General features: G+C 42.4%; 1 protein-coding gene across 1 annotated transcript in view; it reads left to right on the top strand.

The window, feature by feature from the left end:
• The first annotated feature begins 11841 nt into the window (after positions 1-11841).
• The window catches only part of Maoa (monoamine oxidase A), a 98240-nt gene continuing 94551 nt past the window's right edge, over positions 11842-15530 (top strand). The window contains exon 1 of the mRNA XM_074063766.1: positions 11842-12081. Coding sequence (XP_073919867.1) covers positions 12009-12081 — 73 coding nt within the window. The 5' untranslated portion in view covers positions 11842-12008. The remainder of the gene's footprint in view (positions 12082-15530) is intronic.

The following is a 15530-nucleotide window of genomic DNA, read 5'->3' as shown; positions in this document are numbered from 1 at the left end:
CACAAAAATAGGTGGAAGAAATTGAAGGCAGTTATCTGGTTTATAATTCCAGTCCCTCTTAAGAGGATGCTTTTAAGGAAGGTCTTGTTTGCCTACATTGATCAAATTGTGTAGATAATTGTTTACCTTACCATTTTACTTTGCTTTCCTTGTCCCAGTCAGTGGGAATGCCTGGAGCTGCAATCTCTTACGTGAAGCTGATTTGAACTTAATTGCTTATCCTCTCAAAGGAGGGCACTGCCTGGCTTTCAAAAAAAATTCTTGTTCAAATTGTGTCTTGAAATATTGAAAGTTAAAGGGATGATTTAAAGAAGAGCCTGGGCTTCAAATTGCCTAGAGCCACATGATTCAGAGGATTCTCTGACTCTTGTCCATTTAGGTGAAGAAAAGAGTAAACACATTTATAAATGTCAGACATGGCCCCCAGAGGGGCTATTGATGCAGACAGCCAGAGCGAGCATTTAAAAAATTATCCAAAGGGCTTGACTTAATATCATTACTGGCCAGAAGTCTGGGAAATAACTGATGTTGATGTGCTTGGAAAGCTCTAGCTTTCCCTGATCCTCTGTCCCTGCACATAGGAACTTCTTTAAAGGGGCAGTAGCTCTTGTGCTCTGAGGCTAGAAACTTTATCCTGAACCACTGAGCAGCTGGGATGATGTATCCCCCACCTTCCTTACCACTACACATCCAGTGCTTCATCTGTCATTTGTTAAGAAGCTCACCCACATACATTGATGCTTCTTATACCTGGGAGATGCTTCTGAGAATTGAATTTGGTCCACATACATCAAATCTCAATGATATCATCACCGGTCATCACCATAGTAACCAGTAGGATTCCTTCCCACGATGGGTCATATTTCAAAGTGTTATTCTGATTGTTTTCTCTTTTCCCCTGCCCTCTCTTCATTGTCAATGACACTCTAGGAACTGATTTCACACTTCCAGTCTACGCTGAAGATCAAATAAGGGCACATAAACATTCAAACAAACTTCTAACTTATGTATCAAATGAAAATTCTCAAATGTGTGTGTGCCAGCTTTTCCTCTCCTAGAGATTTGATGAGACAGAGCACAAAGTGGAAAGAGAGAGCAAAGTGGAGACTCAAATGGAAGGACTGAAGAATGGGAATGCTGGGCCCCATGGCTCACGCCTATAATCCTAGCGACTCAGGAGGCAGAGATCAGGAGGATTGTGGTTTGAAGCCAGCCCCAGGCAAAGAGACCTTATCTGGAAAAAAAATCACAAAAAAGGGGTAAGAGTGCCTGCTTAGAAAGTGTGAGGCCCTGAATTCAAACCTTAGTGCTGCCAAAAAAAAAGGGGGCGGGGGGGAGGGAGAGCAATGAACTTCACGTCACAACAACCAGGCAGCTGAATAAAAGGGATTCAAAGGAGGGGCTGTCTTTGAGCACTGATTTCCCTTCCCCTACCTCTGCCGACTCATAACCTACAGCCAATTCACCTTTCATTGATACTGGACCTGGGCTGGGGTATGGCTCAGTGGTCAAGCCCTCATCTAACATATGTGAGGCCCTGGGTTCCATCTCCAGAACTGGAAAAAAATACATATAGCAGACATTTGTAAGACTTGTTCATCTACTTCTATCCCTAGCCTTGACCAAAAGGTGGAGATGGAAGACATGAAATGAGAACCTCAATCCTTGGCAAAGTGGAACTAAACAGGAACAAGTAGAAGTATTCTTTGTGATCAGGGCAACAGTAGACACACATTTACTGTTCCTCACTCATTTAAAGAACTATGTTAGGTGAGCATGGTGGCACACACCTGTAATCCCAGCACTTGGAAGGCTGAGGCCAGAGGATTGTGAGTTTGAGACCAGTCAGGGTTACATATCAAGACCTGTCTCACAAAAGAAAAGAAACCCCAAAGAATGATCAGTTGGATTAAGTTCATCTGCTTGTAACTGAGAACCCCAAATAATAGTGGCTTAAACTATATAAAAAAATCTATAAATGCCCAAACACTAATTACCAGCCTCTTTCCATCTCATGGACTCAGATAGCAACACAAGTTCCAACCTTCATGTCTACTATCTAAGTAGCAGGGAGAAGGAAGGAAAGAGGGGACAATCTTTCCCTTTAAGAAAACTTCCTAAGCAATTCACATGACACTTCCAATCATATCTGTTAGTCACAACTTACTCGTATTTAGCTGCAAGGGATGAAGGGAAATTACAGTCTTCACTCCGAGAAAATTGGCATTTCTGTTTCTTTCCTTCTTTCTTTCAATGTAGTCTTGCTATAACCCAGGCTGGCCTTGGACTCTAATCCTCCTGTGTACCCTACCATGCACTGTTAGGAGGTCATTTTTTTTTACATTTTTATTAGCATGTGCTAGTTATACAAGGGGATTTCATTGAGATATTTCTACATGTGCTTACAATATGCCTTGGAAATGATGCCTCCATCATTTTCCCACATTCCCTTCCCTCTTAAAACAATTTTATCAGGTATCATTGTTCATAAAAGTATATAAAAGTAAATCCATCATATTCACCCTTCTTCCCCTTCCCACTAGTACCCACCCCTGAACAGGATTCTATTATACCTTCCTGTCCTTCATTATTAAATATTCAATATACAGTCATTCAACATACCTCATTAGTGTATTTTCATTGTTTGAAGGAGTTTCACTGTGGTGTTTCACACATGAATGCATTTTACTTTAATCAGACTAACCCCCTTATTATTCTCTTTTCCTTTTCCTCCTCCCCCGTATTTTAACTGTGTTTTGTTAGGCCATCTTCATACCCAGATGCAATGTGTTTCAATATTCTGTCATTCTCTTTTCCTCTCCCTTCTCCTCCTAGTCCCCCTAAAAGTCTCACAATTGCAAACATGTTCTCTATGTATATATGATTGTGTTTGTATTTTTATATATATTTGTATATATCTTGTATATGTGCCAAGATGCCATATTTTGGGGTATTGTGTCCTGAACCCCATCATTTTCATTTCTTTATTTTTTTTTGAGACAGGGTCTTTCTATGTTATCCAAGCTAGTCTCAAAGTCCTGGGCTCAAGCTGTCCTGCCTCAGTCTCCGGAGTGCTAGGATTACAGACGGGTGCTACTGTACATGCCTCCCATCATTTTCTTTGCCATACTCCACTCCTATCGTCTTCCAGTTTTCTTATTGTACTTCTCCTTTGGGGAGCACTATGTTCTTGTAGCCCACTGAATGCTAATTTGGCCTATTTGCTTTGTAGATTGCTGACTGGCAATCATTCTGATATTTCATTAGATTTCAGTAAGTTACTTTTCTGAGATAGTCTTCTTTGTTTTCAGCCCCCCTCTCTCTCCCTTTTTGTGTTTTGACAGAGGGTCTCTCTATGTAACCCAGGCCGGCCTGGGCTATCTCAGCCTTCCAAGTGCTGGCATTATAGATGTGAACTACATGCCTGGCTTCAGCCTCATTTTTTTTCCTAGAGGATGTCCTCAAGTTCCTTTCAGAAAGAGAGGCACTGTTTCTTTTTTGCCCATATGAAGATCAAGTTCTTTCACAATTAACAACTTATCTTAGTAAAGAATTTGGCTCAAAATGCCTGTTCCTCTAAACTATTTTCTCCCAACACTTAATGCTGAAGAAATTTCAAACCTGTTGAACAGTTAAGAGAATATTTTGTTCAACACCAATTGACCCTTCACATAGGTTCACTGATTTTTATTTAGGATTTTTTGGTAGTGCTGGAGTTTGAACTCAGGGCCTTATGCTTGCTAGGCAGGTGCCCTTACTGCTTGAGACACTCCTCCAGTCCTTTTTAGTGTTGGATATTTTTGATATAGGGTCTCCCGAACTACTTGCCTGGAGCTGGCTTCAAACCCTTATCCTCCTGTTGTCTGCTACCTGAGTAGCTGGATTACAGACATGAGCCACTGGCACTCGGCTTCAACCTTCATTTCATAGGAAATAAATAAGAACACTTTCCCCCACAGTTATAGTACCATTGTCATACCTAGGTAACTTAACACTAATCAATAATACCATCTAATGTATAGTTCATATTTAAATTTCCTCAATTGTCACAGTATTTACAGCTTTTTAAATTTTCCAGCCCAGAAGCCAATCATGTTTCACATGGTCTTTATTCTCTTATTTTTTATTTTTGAAGCCCTCACATTCTCTACCACTGAGCTATACTCCCAGCCCTAGTACTTTAATCATGAACAGTCCTCCTGCCTTTTTGGTTTTTCACAACATTGACTTCAAAAAAGATCTAGGCCAGTTATTTAAAATGTCCAATCTCAAGATTTGTCTGTTGTTTCATGATTGGTTCAAGTTAAATATGTTTTGGTAAGAGTGCTGCATCACATTAAAGGACATATTAGATTGGTGATGACTCGATCTCAACTTTGATCATTTCATTCAGGTGGCAACCGCCAGATCTCCTATCTGTAAAATAGCTAATGAAATAATAGTTCACAAAATAATCTAAAGTGATACTTTGAGACCTTGCAAATAAACTGTTTCCCAATAAGCTTTCATTAAAAGTGCTCAATGTCTACTCAGACATGAGTTTGCACTGATTACAACAGTTCAAAGTAGTGGCTTTTAAATTCTTTATATTTATTAATTTATGTTTTTCTATAGAGCTTTCCATTTTTATTCACTTCCTCTGTATATTTTGTTAACTTATTTATTTCAGCATAACACAATAGGCTAATGGATTTTTATTCATGTTTTATTAATTACCATCATAATTCTTTTTTTTGAGACAGGGTCCAACTATGTAGCCCAAGCTGGCTTCAAACTCACAATCCTCTTGCCTCAGCCTCTTGAGTGCTGGAATTACAGGCAGGCACCACCATTCACAGCTTCATAGGTTTTCTTGGTGGGATTGGGGTTTGCAAGCACCTGCTTGCAAAGCAGGTGCTCTGCTTCAATCACACTTCTAGCCCATTTTCCTCTGGTTATTTTGGAGATGGGGGTCTTGTGAACTATTTACCTAAGCTGGCCTTGAATCTTGATCCTCCTGATCTCAGCCTCCAGAGTAGCTAGGATTACATGTGTGAGATGTGTGAGCTACTGGCACCCAGCTTGATTTTTATCATTTGAAAATATCTCATTAATTCATAGAGACTTTCATTTTTTAAATGGCTGCATAGAGTTTTATTGTTTAGACATATCAGACCTCAAGCAAATAGTCTCCTATGAATGGACATTAAAAAATCCAGAAGTTGAGTGTGCTGGAGTGTGCCTGTAGTCCCAGCTACTAGGAAGACTTGAGTCCAGATGTTCAAGGACAGCCAGTATAACACAGTGAGACCCTATCTTTCAAATAAAAAAATACATAAAACATTCTGCTTGGTGGCTGTGCATACCTCTAATCCCAGACCTCAGGAGGTTGAGGTAGGAGGATCAAGAGTTCAAGGCCAGACTGAACCACACAGTGAGCTACGGTATCAAAAAAATCCTTCTCAGTAACCTTGTGTTTTTCCTTGTTTGTGAGTAAATTCTAGAAGGAGGATTGTTGGACCAACGGATAAATGCATAAGTGATTTTGTTCCATAGTACTAAATTCCTTACCACAGGAGTTGTACCATTTCACACTTGATCCAGCAATCTATGCCTGTGCCATCTATGTCTGCAGACAGGATCGCATTTCTAAAATAGGTGACGTTGGGCCAAGAAAATGCATTAAACTAGGTTTCTACAAAACAAAAATCAGGAAATCACAAGATGTACTGAGACATACATGACATAAATGAAAAGTGAGTGAACTAAAGTCAGAATTTAAATGAAATAGGTCTGGTGGTATTGCTCTGGTGGTAGAGCATCTGCCTAACAAGCACAAGGCCCTGAATTAAAATCTGAGATCTGCCAAAAAAATTAAAGTTAAAAACTGAAAGCAAAAACCTAAAATGAAATGACATAGGTGTGAACTGATAATTCTCAGATGAGATAAATTGAAATGGCTAATAAATATGAAAAAGTGCTCATCAGTAATCAAAGAAACATTAAACTGCAATGTCATGCTGAGTTTTCACCTTTCAAGTTAACAATTAACTTGCTTAATGTTGGAGTGGGTGTGGAGAAAAAGGCAGCCTTTCTTAGGCATTACTGATGCAATATCAATTTGTACAACCTTTTTGGGTAAGTAATTTCAATCAAAGAGCTTTAAAAATGCTCTTACTTTATTAACCATTAGGACTCAATAAAGGAAATTCTAAGAAATAGATACAATATCTTATGCACAAAATGTTCATCCCTATGCTATGTATTATATTAAACTTCATAGAGCAGGGTGTGATGGTTCACACCTATAATTCCAGCACTCTGGAGGTTGAGGCAGAAGGATTGAGTATTCGAGTCTAGCCAGGTCTACATAGTGAGCTCCTGTCCCAAAAAACCAAAAATAAAAGTACTAAATGCTTAATGATAGTAGATATGAATGGTTGAACAAATTACATTATATGACATGAATATATATCATTTAAAAAATTACAATGTGTATTGAGTAATTGTTACCTGGTAAATACAACACTTTTATATTCATTTGCTCATTTAACCCTCACTTCAGCCACACTAGGTGGTGTCTTCCCTTTGCCCCTCTGTTCTTTCCCCTGATGGCTGATCTGTATAGACTGTATCAACAGGCAACCTTGCCATCTAGCTTCTGGTTGGGTTGGGTCTATGGAGAGGACTAGGAATGACTGGAGGGAGGGGGATCTGGGGAGGTTGGACATTTCTCTTCCTGGCTCCCTCACTGCCGGCTCTCTGTGATCTGACTGACTGCCTCCCCCAAACAAAAAAAACATAGCTTGTGTCAGCCAGCCCTTTCCAAAGAGCTCTGTCACTAGGTTCTGATAACCATCCTCTCTATTTGCCCCATCCTAGGTATATTGCATGATTCAATTCACTGGAGCTTCTCCCCAACTTGTACACCTTTGAAAATACTTCTTTGAGGGGTGCGGCAGAATGGCTCAAATGGTAGAGCGCCTGTCTAGCAAGTGTGAGGCTTGGAGTTCAATCCCCAGCACTGGCAAAAATAAAATAAAATAAAATAAAATAAAAAGGTTCTGTTTGCAGCTCATGCCTGTAATCCTAGTGACTCAGGAGGCAGAGGTCAGGAGGATTGTGGTTTGAAGCCAGCCCTGGCAAATAGTTCTCAAGACCCTATCTTGAAAAAAACCATCACAAAAAAAGGACTTGGGGAGTGGCTCAAGTTGTAGGCCCTGAGTTCAAACCCCAGTACCACAAGAAAATACTTCTTTGATGATGCTCTCTTCAAATTACTTGAGTTTGCTACTTCCTCTAGAACTCTGACCAATTCAACAACTTGTGAGATTCTGCAGTTGAGGGGAAAGCCACAGAGACCTTATTCACTCAAGGTTACACAAGGGAGGAAATCATAATTGTGGGACATTTTGCAATTACCTTTTTATTTACTTATCAAAAGATAACTTCCTATTGTATTAGAAGAAATATACAATATATAACAAAGTAAAGAGAAAGATATCTGTATTTCTGCTCATTTTTCTATTATTTACTATAAGGCTTCTGCATTTTTTTAATTCATATGTGCATACAATGATTGGGTCATTTCTCCCCCCTTCCTCCACCCCTTCCCTTACCCCCCCTCGCCCTCTCCCTCTCCCCCCCACCCCCTTGCTACCCGGCAGAAACTATTTTGCCCTTATCTCTAATTTTGTTGAAGAGAGAATATAAGCAATAATAGGAAGGAACAAGGGTTTTTGCTGGTTGAGATAAGGATAGCTATATAGGGAGTTGACTCACATTGATTTCCTGTGCATGTGTGTTACCTTCTAGGTTAATTCTTCTTGATCTAAACTTTTCTCTAGTTCCTGGTCCCCTTCTCCTACTGGCCTCTGTTGCTTTAAAGTATCTGCTTTAGTTTCTCTGCGTTGAGGGCAACAAATGCTAGCTAGTTTTTTAGGTGTCTTACCTATCCTCATACCTCCCTTGTGTGCTCTCGCTTTATCATGTGATCAAAGTCCAATCCCATTGTTGTGTTTGCCCCTGATCTAATGTCCACATATGAGGGAGAACATACGATTTTTGGTCTTTTGGGCCAGGCTAACCTCACTCAGAATGATGTTCTCCAATTCCATCCATTTACCAGCGAATGATAACATTTCGTTCTTCTTCATGGCTGCATAAAATTCCATTGTGTATAAATACCACATTTTCTTAATCCATTTGTTAGTAGTGGGGCATCTTGGCTGTTTCCATAACTTGGCTATTGTGAATAGTGCTGCAATAAACATGGGTGTGCAAGTGCCTCTGGAGTAACCTGTGTCACAGTCTTTTGGGTATATCCCCAAGAGTGGTATTGCTGGATCAAATGGTAGATCAATGTTTAGCTTTTTAAGTAGGCTTCTGCATTTTTATCTCCAGCTAAACTCCTGCTTTGAATCTCAGTCTTTCTGTCCAGTCACCTATTCTGTAACCTTCATTTGGTTGTCTCAAAAGCACTTGAAACTCAACATGTCCCCAAACACACTCATTTTCCCAGTTCTGGCCAACTTTATGTGTAAATGTGTCTAGTATATCTATGGCTCTTCAGCTCCACTGCTGGGTTAGGCCAATGGTGAGGGGCCAGCAGGAGATTGGATGGAGGGGAATGGGCAGGTTGTGCATTTCTTCTCCTGGTTCCTTCCCTGCCAGCTTTTTGACCTGGCTGCTTCCCTGAACTAAGAGGCACTTGTGTCAGTCATCCCTTTCCAAAATGCTCCTTAGTCTATGATGCCTTCACCTCTCTTTGAAGAATTCCTAACTTCAGTATCGTTGCATCTACTCTTGCTCACTCAGGCTTGTCAAAATGCTAGACCTTGTCAAAATGCAATCTAGACCCATGGTCCTCCCAAAAACCTTGCAGTGACTTCCGATGCTCTTAGGATAAAGACCAAGAATTTTGGTTTTGTTCATTGGTGTGTGTTCATGGTGCTGAGGATGGAACCCAGGGCTTTGTGCATGCTGGACAAACACTCTACCACTGAGCTACACCCCCAACACAAGACCAAGGTTCTTACCTTGACCTATCTGCCTCAACAACCTTGCCTCCTGTGCCATAGCGCCACTGACTGGCTTTTACCCCAAAGAGCCATGCTTCTTTCTTCCACAGGGTCTTTGCCCACATTGCTCCCTATTCTGGAACATTTCTACACCTGTATGGGGCCCAGCAGATCAAACCATTATAGAGTTTAGTTATTGAACTGGACTTTGGTTGACTGCAGGAGGCCCCAAAGCCAATTAATTAAGCTGCAACCAATTAACTAGTCAATCTATAACCAATTGGCTGCTTGAATAGGCTGTAGCCAATTAAGTTTCTATGTCTCACTTCTGCTCTTCAATAAATACTCTAAGATCCTATTGGTCTCAGCACTTTAGGTTTTTTTGGGGGGGGCCCAAATAATTTGTTTTTTGTTTTTTTTGCTCAGATAAACTATTTGACATAATTGGCCTAAGGACTTTTTCCTTTTAACACACCCTAACACTTTCTTATCACTATGGATCATTCCAACATAAAATTAATCAAGCTGTGGTTTTCTATCTCCTCGATTAGACTGTGTGTTCTGTGATGATGGTTTCTGGCTCCGTTGCCTGCATACCTCCAGTACCTTGCCCTGTGTCTAACACATAGTGTGAAATCAAGAATTTGAAGGGACAAGTGAAAGCAACGGGAAAAAAGGGAAAGGTGGGCAGAATATTAGAAAGAGCTGAATTCTTACGTCTATTATTTCCTTAATGATTCAAAGTCTCACAAGATAAAAATGATTCCAATTTAGCCTAGAGTCTCAAGTCCTTTTCTAAGGAAGTAAAAGCTACTAAAACAGGATAAAGAATATCTGTTTCTTACAACAAGATGTTTGATACAGAATGGGAATGGGCAGGCAGGAGAAAGATTTATTGGTGGGAATGGCTAGTTAGCTTCCTGGCATTCTTATCAATTATTCTGAATTCCTGTCATAATTTCATCTGTTTTTGAGGGCGCCAGTGATAAGTCCAGTTTTATGAGGGTAAGGAAGAGTAGAAATTTAAGGAAGGGTTAAAGCTAGCCAGTCAGAAGGCTGGCTGCATAGTAAAGCAAAGGCACTCACTACCACTTTCGGTAGGATAGGAAAGACGTTTTCTTTCCTTTTTCCCTGCTCCTTAGCCATCCTTTGTTCTTTTAAATTGCAGCGCCACTGAATGTGTGAAAGTTATTTTTCTTGCCTACTTATTTCAATTTCGGCTAAGCGCCTAGTTTGAACAAACTCTTAGAACGCCATTAACTCCCAAAATACATTTTCTGCTCCCCTCCGCCCCACTTCCTCCTCCTCCTCCTCCCTTCCTCCCCACCTGCCCCCTTCCCCCTCCTTTCCCCCACTGCGTCCTCCCTCCCCTACTCCCCGCGCGCTCCCTCCTCTCCAGGGAAGGTTCGCGGCTGCGCATACATAACCGGGTCCTACGTGACGTCACGAAGGGCCAGACCAAGTAGAGGTAAGGAGATCCCTCAACCTTGACCTCCAAATTCGTTTCCTTCAAATACCTGCTTTCCTGAACCCAAAGAATCACATATTTGTTTAAGTTAAAGCGTTTTATTGCAAGCACCATGTTAATAATCTACACGTGCACGTCCACACTCACTCCCTCACCTTCGCCTGGCCACCGCGCTCCCCCCTGCAGTGGTATCGCCCAGCCGCTACCAGACTGAGGGCTCTGCGCGCGAGCGCCTCAAGGCCGGCGAGAAGGCGGAGCTGTACCAATGCCTCATCTCCCCGCCTTCGAGTGGGCTGGGCACTTGGGCGGGCCGGGTCGCACAGTAGCTGACCGGTAACAGCAGGGCCCGAAAAGCGAGCGTCCGTAGGGGAGGGTAAGGGGTAACAGAAAGCCTCTCCCAGCGCCTCGCGATTTTAAAGAATCATGAGCTCAAGGCCGTCGGACGCCTCTGGCGGCGTCGGTGGTAGTGGTAGCGGCGGTGGCGGTAGCGAAGGGGGGCGTGAGATGGCACCGGCTTCCGAAGCCCAGGGTTCCGCTGCCCAGGTCCCGAACCAGGTTCCCAGCGCTGTCACTGTCTCATCCAACCCGTCCCAGTGGAGCACCCAATCTCAATGGCAGACCCTCTGCCAACCATTTTCCAACTCTGGGTCAAACATGTCCAGACGGGAATTCACTGATTCCTGGAGCTCTGGTGTGCCTTCCCACATCAATTCTAGTTCTGGTCTGATGGCTGGCGCCGATTCTGGCCTCTGGGGATTCAACCCCCCCACCCCCACCAGGCCTGAGCGAGCAGAACTCCGTGCCTGTAGAACCTCATCCGCCCTTGGACTCTCCTCGGGCGTCGGTAGAGGGGCCCGCTGTGGCTTCTGTACTTAGCATCCCCCAAGAGTTGGTACTAGGGTCCGCCCGCACCTCAGTGGCCGGCACTCCCCAGGGACCGATACAAGATCCCAACCCGGCCTTAATATCCGGCTATTCCTGGATATTGGTACCAGGACTTCCTGCAGCTGAGAACGCTTCGCTGCTGTCACTACACCCACCTCCTCCACCCACTAACAGCCCCCGATTATCAGTAGACGAGTCCGCCGGGCCTTCTGCCCGGCTACCCTTTGATACCAGTACCAGTATCTTCTGCACCCTATTACCTTTCCCAACTGTCGGTTGGGATACCTCCGGCGCCCCTTAACTCCCTAGCATCAGGACAGGATTCCGCCCCACCCTCGCTGTTCGGCAACACCCGGAGTTCGATGCAAAGTACTCTTCCACCCACTGACACCCCTCGAGTGTCAGGGGAAGGGACCGCCCCGTTCTCAGTGCCAGGCTTTCCCTGGCTATCTCTAGAAGAATTAGCACCGCCCCCAGGCGCTCCCCGAGTGTCAGCACCCGGGTCCACTCCGCCCTCAGTGCCCGGCTACCCCCGGGTATCAGAAGAAAGATCGGCTCCGCCCCTGGACTCCCAGAGAGAGTCTATAGAAGGGACCGCTAGGTCCTTGTCGGTTCCCACTCTTCTGTTCACGCCTCGGGAGCATCTCAACCAAAGCATGGCGAACCGGGAGAAGGTGAATATCGCAGGCCAAATGTTCGACGTAGTCGTGATAGGAGGCGGCATCTCAGGTCAGTGGGACCATAGCGGTGATTTGAGGGATCCTAGCTGGCCCCGGGTGGAGGGACTTTTGCAGTATCCTTGTAGTGTTTGGAGGTCTCGGTGCATGTGAGAGTGTAACAGTGGCTGGGACCCCATATCCTGCCAGATGGGAGTGGGGGTTGGGTCATTTTTGCTGGTAGTATGACCTGGGGGAGGGAGGTGAAATAATTTTTACTACTACTCCTACTACTACCAAATATTAATATGTAATGAGTTCTTGTTGTGCAGTTACATTCAGCACTTTGTGTGGATTTCTTCAGTCTTCAACAATCCTGTGAGATAGGTTCCAAATTCGTTCCTGTTTTGCAAAATCAAGCAACTGAGGAGTTTCAGTAACTCTCCTGAGATCTTATCACCTAGCTGGGAGGGGCTGAACAATTTTCTCCCATTTAAGACCCTTACTTCTAATTCCTGAGGCTGCTTTGCCTCACTGATTTCGCATCCTTTCCCCTGAACAGAACATCAACATATGGATGACTGTGGTATTGAGATAGTAGTCTGAGTAGTTGAGTCCTCTCCTTCTCCAAAGTACTTTTCCTTAGAAAATTGAGTCGATGAAGAACAAGGAGGCAGCAGGATCCCTCAGGAAAAGATAAAGAAAAAAAAGTAGAAAGGGGTGAGATCTTAGTTTCAACCTGATCTTGTTTTTTCAGAACTTGCAGGAATGTACAAGACATTTATTGTCCAAAGGGAATCCTTTTATGAAGCAGGAGCCAAGGGCAGACCAGGGAATGCCCTGCAGCTTCCACTGCTTGCCTCTTGTCCTCTGGCCCTGGCTTGGGTTTGTGGCTCATTAGAGCCTTTTCAGTATCTTCCAGAAAGCCTCATCATGACTGATATATTAAACTGCCACTTATGTTATCATAATTGGCAAAATATTTGAAATTTAGGAATTGTGTTTCAGTTCTAGCTAGAATCCCACGTTTGGCCTGTCCCCTTCCCCCCAGGTGTTAATAATTTCATAGATATACTTGCAGGATCTGATTTAGAAAGGAGAAAGGAGGTGGGAGGGAGGGAATAGGGTGGCCTCACAGTATCAACTTTTGTGTATGATCCTCGTGAGGAGACTCTGCACATGCTTATACATTAATTTTGGATTCAGGTAGCTTTTGACTTATCCTGTTTAGGGTAAACAGTCCTAATCGCCAGAGAAGAGATTGGTATGACTGTTGTTTTGACATTTCCAGCCAATGCCAGCAAAAACATGCATTCAGAGGAAAGCAGATCCCCCTGGAGAGTAAGAAAAGGAGTATTTCTCTTATTTTGGTTAATTCATTCATATGTTTATTTATTCATTCAACAAACAATTGATGAGTATCTGCAATGAAGTCTGATGTTTCCAAAAACCCGGTCCTTCTAGGCAGCCTTCCTAGAAGCAATATGATCATTGATAACTGGAAAATAAATATGATAATGTGTAGTGTGAATTGATTTGTTCTGTCTCCTCTCTTATTTTCATACCACAATTAAGGGGTTTTTCTGGGATTTTATTCTTTTTCTTTGTCTCCAGTATTCTTTAAAGAGAATTTTGTCTCATTTTTCCTCTGCTTGATTACCTGCTGTTTCTCCTTTTGCACACTTGACTCCTAATACTTGATCATTAACAGAGGTAGATTTAGTACATAGTTGACAAACTTTATTCTTTATTCACAATTTCACTTTCTTATTTCTTAAAGAGGGCATCCGAATGATCTAAGAGCACACAAAACCTGGATATGTTCATTGTCGTTATTAATTTGTTCATTTTTATTCAGGGGGAATAGAGTTCTTGTCAGGACCTGCATACTTTGATATGCTACCCACATATTTGTAATATATGACCAATACTTAATATCTGCAGTGTTATTCTTATAATATAGTTCCCAGAAGAGTACATATCCTAAATGGCATTACTTAAAATTGCCCACCAATGTGGGCATGGTGTCACACGTCTGTAATCCCAATATATGGGAAGCTAAAGCAGGAAGATAGAGAATTCAAGGTAGCCTGGACTACATAGTGACATCCTGTCTCAAAAAAAAAAATCCACATTTATAGAATTATAACTATTTTTGCACAAAGAAGAGTAGTACTTTGATACATTTCCTTTTTATCATTAAAAACATATGACACAGCAGGTGCAGGTGATTCATTCCTGCAATACTAGCTACTGAGGAGACAGAGATCAGAAGGATCAAGGTTTGAAGCTGGCTAGGGCAAATAGTTTGAGACACCATGACTTGAAAAAAAACCAACACAAAAAATGACTAGTGAAGTGGTTCAAGTGGTAGAGCATCTGCCTGGCAAGTGTGAGGACCTGACTTCAAGCCCTAGTACTGCAAAAAAAAAAAAAAAGAATCCACACGATAAAGAATGTCTTACAGCCTTGAAACTCTTTTCTCTGTCCACCTATCAATAAAATAATTTTATATACTATGTTAGTAGTTGAGGGGGGAAACAACCTGAACATTTGTTAGTGTAACAGTTTCTTTAATACATTATCTATCATCATCCATTATCTATCACACATGGCTTTTGAAATTATGTTTTCTGTGACACTGATGGATCCTGATTTTTTTAATTTTGTTTTTGTGGTACCGGGGCTTGAACTCGGAGCCTTGCACTTGCTAGGCAGGCACTCTACCACTTAAGCCACTCCACCCGCCCTGATGGACACTAATTGTTTCATTTTCATTCCTTTTGTTGAATTCATATTCTTATGAACTTCTAGTTTTGAAATGACCTCAAGGTTGTGCTGTTCATCACTTTTGAGCTCTTGTACACTCTCTCCTTCTCTCATTCTAGAACTTCATTGTTTCCTTATCTTTGGAAAGCTCTGAAATCTAATTTGAATCTTTTTATTTCTCTGAATGCCTGCCCCATAGTTTATCTGTTCCTGGTTATTTCACAGTTAAATACTGCACATTCAATGTATATGAAGCTACCTTGCCCTCCAATCCAGCTTCTCTTCAGTTCTTGACTGTTTTTTGGCACTACACTCCTTTCCATCATTTTTTTTTTTTTTGCGGTACCGGGGTTTTAACTCAGGGTCTTACACTTCACTTGAGCTACTCTACCAGCCCACCTTTCCATATTTTCCACACATCCTTTCCTTTCATCTTCTACATACCTTGTCATTTAATTTTTTTTTGATGTGCTAGGAATGGATCACAGGGTCTCACATATGCTAAGCATTCGCTCTACCTCTGTGCTATACACCCAGCCCTCCTATACCTTTTTTAGCAGATCCTTTAGCTCCTCTCTTGGGTTAGTTCCTCTTCTGCCTCTCTAGTTACTACTCCCCTGCCCCCATCCTTAGGAGAGACTTTTGACCTCTGAAGCCCACCTGATTATGACACCTTCCCAGTGGCTACCCTTTACAATAATGTCTCTCCCTTTGCATCCATCCTGCATGCTGTATTCTCCCAGACTTGATTTA

Source organism: Castor canadensis, chromosome X, assembly GCF_047511655.1.
Source record: "Castor canadensis chromosome X, mCasCan1.hap1v2, whole genome shotgun sequence".
NCBI classification, from domain to species: Eukaryota; Metazoa; Chordata; class Mammalia; order Rodentia; family Castoridae; genus Castor; species Castor canadensis.
The sequence above is the reverse complement of the archived record's forward strand: the minus strand, read 5'-3'. Positions and strand labels throughout refer to the sequence as shown.